This window comes from Opisthorchis viverrini, assembly GCF_000715545.1.
Source record: "Opisthorchis viverrini unplaced genomic scaffold opera_v5_302, whole genome shotgun sequence".
Lineage (NCBI taxonomy): Eukaryota > Metazoa > Platyhelminthes > Trematoda > Opisthorchiida > Opisthorchiidae > Opisthorchis > Opisthorchis viverrini.
The window spans coordinates 26,379-34,296 of NW_008751962.1; the positions used below are offsets into that span (position 1 = coordinate 26,379).

Below are 7,918 nucleotides of genomic sequence, written 5' to 3' on the forward strand. Positions count from 1 at the left end.
ACGAGCCCCGGACGGGAAACAGCAACCTGCTCGTATACCCCTCTGATTGACCTTGACCCATCTTTGTGCCCCCGACTTCCGGTTTCAACTTCGGTTGAGTACACGTGTGTTGTTGCCACGCTCCGGTCTTCCTTCCTGTGTCACCTGGCCAGTGCGAATGTGTGCTGTGTGTGTCGTGTGGATTCAGTAATACCAATCTCTATATCTGCACATTTCGTCTTCAGTTGTACCCGTCACGTTGGTGTTTTTAGCTGGCATGTCGCATATGAGTCTCGGGACTGACTGTATCCCACCTCCGTCACCAATGTAGCGTGGGACGGAGGAAGTTGGCGGTATTCGACGTTTGACAGGACGTCGCGAGGGCATAGGGTGGTTCTGAAATGTTCTACATGTATTTGAACACTTCGGTTCATATTTTGTATCGAGCTGTAGATTTCTGGAACGTTTTCTTGCGTTCGATTGTGGGGACTTTCTATTTGTAGTTTTTCCGCGTTTTACGATTTGACGTCTGTTCTTCTATATCCTGTAATTATCGTTTTGACCAAAATTTACAAATTCTTCCCAGAGGATGCCGAATGCTTTTATGTAGCCTGCGGATCATCGATCTGCGTGCTGATTTTCTCAAGTGAACATCGCGTCAACCTCGTAACCTTTCTGGTCAATGATCCTTTATAATTCTTCCACTGGGCCTGGTTCCATTGCAACTTATTCAAGAAGGAAGAACATTCCTGAGACGCCTGCACAGCAGAATTTTCGAAACCACGTTTGAGTTTCTGAATTTCTGTCCCAATAACATGTGCACTCAAAGGCCAGCACACAGTGGTCGTTATGTCCCAGTGGAGTTCTAATCGTTACGTAATCAATGAAATGTCTTCCTTTGGTGATGACCAAATCCCGAAGCGTTGGTGGCTGGCCTGCGCGGTATCTGATGGGTGCAACGACGTGTTGAGTTCAAGAGCTCTGTTGAACGATTTCAATGAGCGTCACTGCAAAAGGCCTGCTTGATTCGACGCGTTGGAGCTCTATCCAGGAGGCCTTTGGAGCATTGAGGTCACCTACCAGCAGGAGATGAGTGAAGTGGTAGTTGGGGGAGAATTGCTCAAGGGTTCGTATGAGGAATTGGTCATCTTCAGGGGGGCAAGTGCCTGAGGTAGACCACACAGAGAAGGAGAACATCGGATGCGCTAAGAGGGATTTGGACCCACAGTGCATCGCAAAACGGTGCAGGGATGGTGTCACAGAGGACAATCAGTATTGGTAGGGCCGCATGTAAGTACAGGGCAGCCCCACCAGCCCTTCCTCGTTTTGAGTCAGCTCGAAAATTAGAGCGACCGTCTATCAAGATGTCCGTGTCAGAGACATCTGGTGTGAGCCAGGTCTCTGTGAATGCAATTACGAGCGGTTAGTTAAGGCGAGCTGACTGTTTAGTATGACGGTGTGTTGAAAAGATTGAGACACTTAGTGGACAAGTATTTCAACACTGTCTCTGCTGCCTCTGAGGCTGAGGAGCCAAGAGTTTAGTGACCAGAGAGGTTGGCAGAATCGATGACTGTGCGTCGAGCTTAATTTCAAGGCTCCAAAGGGGCCTCTAGGGCATAATAGTCTGCTTTCTGTCTAGGTGGTTTCTGGAAGTACTTTTTGTTTGCAGTTTTTTTCGTTCAGTGGGAGACCGGTTTGCTCGAGCCCTTTAGCTTTTGGGACGAGGATTTTTCCCTGTGGGCAAAATTTCGACCGTTGCTGCTTGTAGCTCTTTCAGCATTGCGTTTTTGACAACCAGATTTGCTGTTGATCAAAGATTTGGGGCACACTTTCGTCTTTCTGGCTTCTTGGGCGTTTTGGTGCGATATGCCTGGAAAGCGCTGGCTGGCGACACCAAGAACTGAGTATTGTGGTTGTGCATCCACGAGACTTGTTTTCGTGGTTTCGCCGTTTTCTGATCTGGCGAATCTCATGTGGCTTGTTTGGCTGCAGTCGCTTTCCTTTCGTGTTTGTGCGGACACCCGACCCACCGGCGATCAGTGTGGAAGTACGAGGGATTTTCCGGTTCGCTGTGGTCACGTTTGTGGCTTTGGCTGTCGGGGTCCTGGGCGTCGACTACGACCACAAGCAGAGGCCATTTTTGTCGGAGTGGAGCTGAAGATTGGCAGTTTCAAATTCTCAGTGGTCGTGTGGTTGTCGCAGGATTCCTCAATGTCGAGGTCGACACATGTGGTTAATTTTTCGGTGGGCTTTGCTGCTTGTCCACGCAAATCTGACTGAACCCAGTTCAGAAGCTGTGACTTTGGTGAGAATTTCTGCTTCACCATTGTCGTCCACTGCGGAACTAAGCGCTGATAGCTCCACTACTTTGGGCGCTGCTTCTACATGAGGCTTGCCTCCTTCAGAGCACCTGCGTCTTTGGTGGACGACAGGTTTGTGGTGGTTGAATAGAAACTGCTGTCCGGAGACACAGTCGGTTGCATCGGTATGCTTTCGGGAGTACAAAGGGCTATGACTACAATCGGTTTGGCCATGAGTTTGGGGTCGGCTGAACTGCCGCCAAGCGGAAGTATGTTTCGCGCCTCTATCCTTGAGATACTGTGATCCGGTTTTGCGCCTCTAGAGGGCGATCCTCAGACAGACCTCTGATCATTGGGTAAGCCTTTTGAATGCTGCCAGCCCGCTCCAAACGAAAGTGCGTCCGTGGTCAGTATTCAGTTGAAGTCGTCCTTCAAAAACAGACAAATGTCGGTGGCTAATGAGCTGAGGTGCGGAGAAATGTCTCGCCATGGTAATTTTGACCCTTAAACTAAAACTAATCTCTCAATTGCGTCCGTTTCTCCGGCAGTGGTAGACGGGAGAGTTTTTGGTCGATAACATGGCCAGTTAACAGACTAGAGGGTGCTAGCCTCGGTGTTTGCCTTTCAAATTATGGCCTCAAAATTTACATGGCCGGGTTGGCGCTTTGAGTGACGCAAATAAAAATGGACCAGCTCCTGGATGAATGAGATATTAAATATTACTATATTTGGAACGGAAACAGATAAAATTTGTTTTAGACTGGACAGAAAATGTGAACAGCCTGACGTGTCCCGCAGGAACGACACCTTCATCCTAACACGACTTTGACAGTAAGGTAACCTAATGACGCGTGTAAGAAGTCACTAGCAATATACTCCATTGCACTGCGTATGGCTCCCTCCTCAATTAGTTTGCACCGAAGCATGTATTACAGCGGCAGGCCTTTTTGGCCCTGTATTTGCTGTATTTAGTTTACACCCGTCCACCAAGACAGACATGTTGACCAGCTAAAATGGTGGTGTGCGAAGGCATTTGTGGCACCTTAGCTAACAAATCTAATTTACTAGGTGACGCTGACGGCTAAGTGAACTGGCGTACCTTTTGATCAGTATGTTTTTCACGGATTCACGGACTGGTGTACAGGGCTCAGGTTTTTGCTCATGATTCCCGGGTCAAGTTTGCTCCTGTCTTTCATTGACTCCTGTTCACCTGAAAGACACAAGCGGAAAAAGGGCGTAGCACTGCTCGTTAAGTTATCAGCGCAGGGTAGTGTGGGGACTCAAGTGAAAAATCGAGGAAAGCTGCATAGGACTGGGTAGTGAATGCAGCATAAACAAATAATAAAGGAAGGTTGTTTCACGCAACAACTACCTGAAATGAAATGAACTGTCGCCTAATAGAGGTGTGCGCCCTGAGCTTTAAAATCTTACACTGTTCCCGCCATGTGTTAGCTGGGTCAACGTTGAAAAACCTGTTGGCCAAACGTTGCTCAAACAAAACATAATTGAGTAATCGGTCTCCTCGAATGTGACGATACTCCAGAGGAAATGGACATAGCACCGCATGATGCGTTTCATAATCAACGGATTTTGATAGTAATCTGTTGCACACCATCAACGAAGGTTACGTTCTTCCTTGCATCCCAGTTAGTTTTTGGTATTTATTCTCGCAGTTTCTTCCCTCTGCAACTCGAACTTGAGGCGTGACCAGTCTCCAAGGCTCCAAAGCATGGTGAAAAGCTTTCGATCCCATCACGATCCATTCGCGAATCATTATTGATTAAACTATGGATTTAACCTGCTGCTCCCCAGGACACATTTGTTACGTGTGTCCAACAAAGGATGATCATTATACAGCACGCGGATAATTCGACTGCATGAAAGGTATATTTCGTACAAAATCAAGAAAACGCAAGTATTACTCAGAAAGCAGAAACAGGATACAAAGGTTTAGCCGGAAAATCATGACCCAAGAAGGATTTCCGTGATATATAATACCAAAAAGCCTGATCAAACAGACCAGAATGGAAAATCCAACTTGAAGCCTTTCACCAACATTTTTGCCGTGAACAAATTATTGGTCCGCTTAGATCTTAACTAAGCTATTCCTAAAAATATAAATTACTGATCTAACCTTACTACACACACTTAGATCGTCTGCATTTGAAGGCCAATGAATATTACGACCTCAAACAGTATTGAGAAACCAAATTTATCCTGTACTTAGTTCATGCAAACGCCAGACCTTTCAGAAGTAGCGAATCGGAACAACATCAATGATTTTCCGGGAATCCTGATGGGCACGTAAGCGTCCTCAAAAGGAGGCATATGAAGCCTTTTCCGCAAGGCTAGAGTTTGGATGGCAGAGGCCAGATACTGTCATAATTTCTTTCAACAGAGTTAGGGCTAGATCCAAAATCAAGAAATGTGATCACTTGTTGGCTGTCAGAAACAATGGCACAGTTCCAGCGCTTGTCGTAGAATGAAGATAAGATCAATGCCACACCATGCGTGATGAAATCCAGCTTAATTCTCAGGAATCCCATTTTGCAAATCATGAAGCCACCCATGCAATAACATGTTAGGGAGCCCCCTGATCATTGGACCACTAGATTGATGCTTCGGTGGTTTTCGAGAGATGTTGCTCCATTTTTTTAATGTGCACCAGCGTCCGAGTCACTCCGTCCGCATAAACTTTTTTCCTTATTCCAAACATTCGCAACGACACACCCTAGACGTGTTTGAAGAGTGTGGCCTGCAAACGATCTGGACCATATCCCTGTTCGTGTCGAATCAATAGTTTCTAGTGTTCCACTGACGAAGGTGGTTGGTTTTTATGTCCGAGTGGCTTTCATTTTGTTGATACAGAAGCCGGGCTGTCAACGTTCACCTCGGCTGTTTTTCAAAGTATTCACTGCGTCGTTCAAGACGAAGTTTCTCTGAATGAACTCGAGGTCAAAGACAGATCCATTTAATCCCAAGCTCCCAAGCTGAATCATAGTACAGTTGTTTTTTCCAATGCCCTTCTGGCTTTCGCGATTCACCGGAGTTTTCTACCGATTCTTAGGCTTTCCATTATTTGACGTTCGCGCGCCATTATGCCCTTCTGCTTTCGCGATTCACCGGAGTTTTCTACCGATTCTTAGGCTTTCCATTATTTGACGTTCGCGCGCCATTACAATATAGTGCCGGTAGGGTGTTTCATTTTTGCATCCGGAGCTCCTGACAGTGGCGACGCCAAATATTTATTGAGCGGTGCAATAGACATAGGGCCGACAGTTTCAAAGGATGCTTGGTCCAGCTGAGTGGACGACTGTTTTACACTTGGCGACCTTCAGACCACATGGTATGAGCGATTGTGCTGAACGTTTGTGCTGGGTAGAAGTAAGGGATCTTTAGTACATAAATCAGACGGTCGCTTCCAGTTATCCCTGCATTCATCGTTAAATTCGCGTCTGTTGCCAAGATGGTCTTTATCGTCGGTCAACCTGCGCACTCATATCACTTCACAAAATTACGACATTTGTATTTCCCACCTAGAGCACCAACCTTGAACGACCTTCTCAGGAGCTGTTTTTCTTATGATTAGACGTTCCATCTTCTGAAGCATATTCTGACACGAAAGAACCAAGGTCGTGCAGCCCCCGAATGGCACTAGTATTTATTGCACTTATTAGTCTAATCGCGTAATGAGGAGATTAATCGGAATTCACCTCAGTAAAGATCACTCAACCCTAGAACCGAGCACAAGTCCCACACCGTAGATGCAGCAAGCTGTTGTACCCAAGTCACCACACACTCAAAGATCAAAGTGTGATAAAGCTGGGTTCGCCCTGAGAGGTTTGAGATGAATGACCAAACTGGGCATTTGTAGACCAGCTTCGAAGACACAACACGGGTCGATTAGAAGAGGGAACAAGGTCCGGACAGAAGCTATCTGTAGCCGAGTTCACTCAGATTAGGGACGTTAGAAGAAAAAGTGTAGATAGGGATTTAATAAATTCTTTATTTGCGCAGTTTTAAAAAGTAAGAGGTTAGCCATAGATTGACGGTTTACGGGTTGCCTGCCAGGTGAACCTGAATGGCTTATGGAAAGAACGTGTGGAGAGGTGTCCGCAAATGAAAAGCTGTAAGAGCAAACAATGCTTCCCTGCTCCCGTTGCTGAGGATTAAGGTTTTGTTGAGATGCTTCAGATTGAGTTCCTATGTCTAAATTCTGACCCAAAAAGCAGCGGATGGACCCCTGACCGAACAGCCGAAAGCTCAAGGCGACAGAGGTGAGAGTTTCCTTGAAAAACCCTTCCAGGAGCCATTGACTCAGTTATCTGACCCACTGAGCCGTACGGGCTGCTCTGTCTCGAGGACACGGGGATTCAGGCAAAGCTGTCGCACCACTGGTGCCGCCGGGCACAGTAAGCACCTTCTGAGCATCACCAGATCTCTTGATTTTAAGCGTTTTTCACTTGTATTGAACAATGTGTCTGACGTCAAGTTCAATCTTTGGGCGTTCTGAAAGTGTGGGCTTCTGACCTACCTATTCCAACCCGCATTTACTCCGACGGAAAAAGTATTGCCGCTTCCATCAAGGTCGTCCAAAAAACGGCTCACTGCGTTCACATTCCAACCTCAGGGAGCAGTACGTCCTTACCCTCAGACCTCCTCATATTACGATATCTCGCAGTACATGTACTCTGCGTTTTTTTGTCTGGGAGCCCTCATTGGATTTCCGGCCATGGTTTAACTTATGGGAACTGAGCACTATTTACACAGGATTATTGCGGCGAGGGAGCGATGCCAGGTGGGGGTAAGGTAGAATGCTTTAGAATGCGGTAGAATAGCTTGCCTTATACACCACATGGTCCGGGTTAGAAATTCCGCAACAATCGAGATTTTGCACTGCAAGTTGACTATCGTAAATGAAACTGAATTCAATGCTAAGATTGTTTGTTGTGGTTCAACGAAGGGATTTTTTTCACTGGAGGAGGCCTATCCCAGTATGGTAGACAGTCTAAAGTGTCGGCTTGTGACAGTGGGGGACCAATAGGTACTGTGGCGGACTAGGACCTTATCAGCGTGTTTCGGATAATTAAGAAGCAAAAGTAACCAGTACAAAATCACAAAAGGAAAGGAATGAGTAGTCAACTGGGGACTCACGAATGTGTAGGTCCAAATGCCCACTACACGGATCCAAATGCAGTAACTAGGTGTGAAAGGAAATATTCACTTGTCGAAATTTCCCACAGATGGTTCCACGTGAGTGATATATTCCACGGTAGGAAAATTATTCACGGCTAAAATAATGTCACAGGGATTTATTGTGACGTTCAACAGTTGACACAAACACAGAGATTTAGTCCCACTGGTTCAGAAGTCAACAAACAGTTCAATGGAGCATAAATGCACTCGTTCAGCAAGAAGTCAGCAGGTCGCACTGGAAAATTGTGTATTCGTAACATTAAAACGAACGTCATGGTACAATGTGAACGACAGTTACAAAGTGTGGTTCAAGTTCAGGAAGAATGGTAAATGTGACAACGGACTACAGACACTACAGTACTCCCCCTAGAGTGTCAGGAATAATGAAAGGGAATGACGCTCGATAATGTGACAAAACTCATGGGTTCTAGTCTGGGAAGCGG

General features: G+C 46.3%; 1 protein-coding gene across 1 annotated transcript; it reads right to left on the reverse strand.

The window, feature by feature from the left end:
- Positions 1–2,628: 2,628 nt before the first annotated feature.
- Positions 2,629–3,475, reverse strand: T265_09772 (hypothetical protein; the record flags this gene model as incomplete). The annotated part of the gene is made up of 2 exons (XM_009175946.1): positions 2,629–2,782; positions 3,402–3,475. 2 exons carry the CDS (start codon positions 3,473–3,475, stop codon positions 2,629–2,631), a joined length of 228 nt encoding a protein of 75 aa, XP_009174210.1.
- Positions 3,476–7,918: the final 4,443 nt, after the last annotated feature.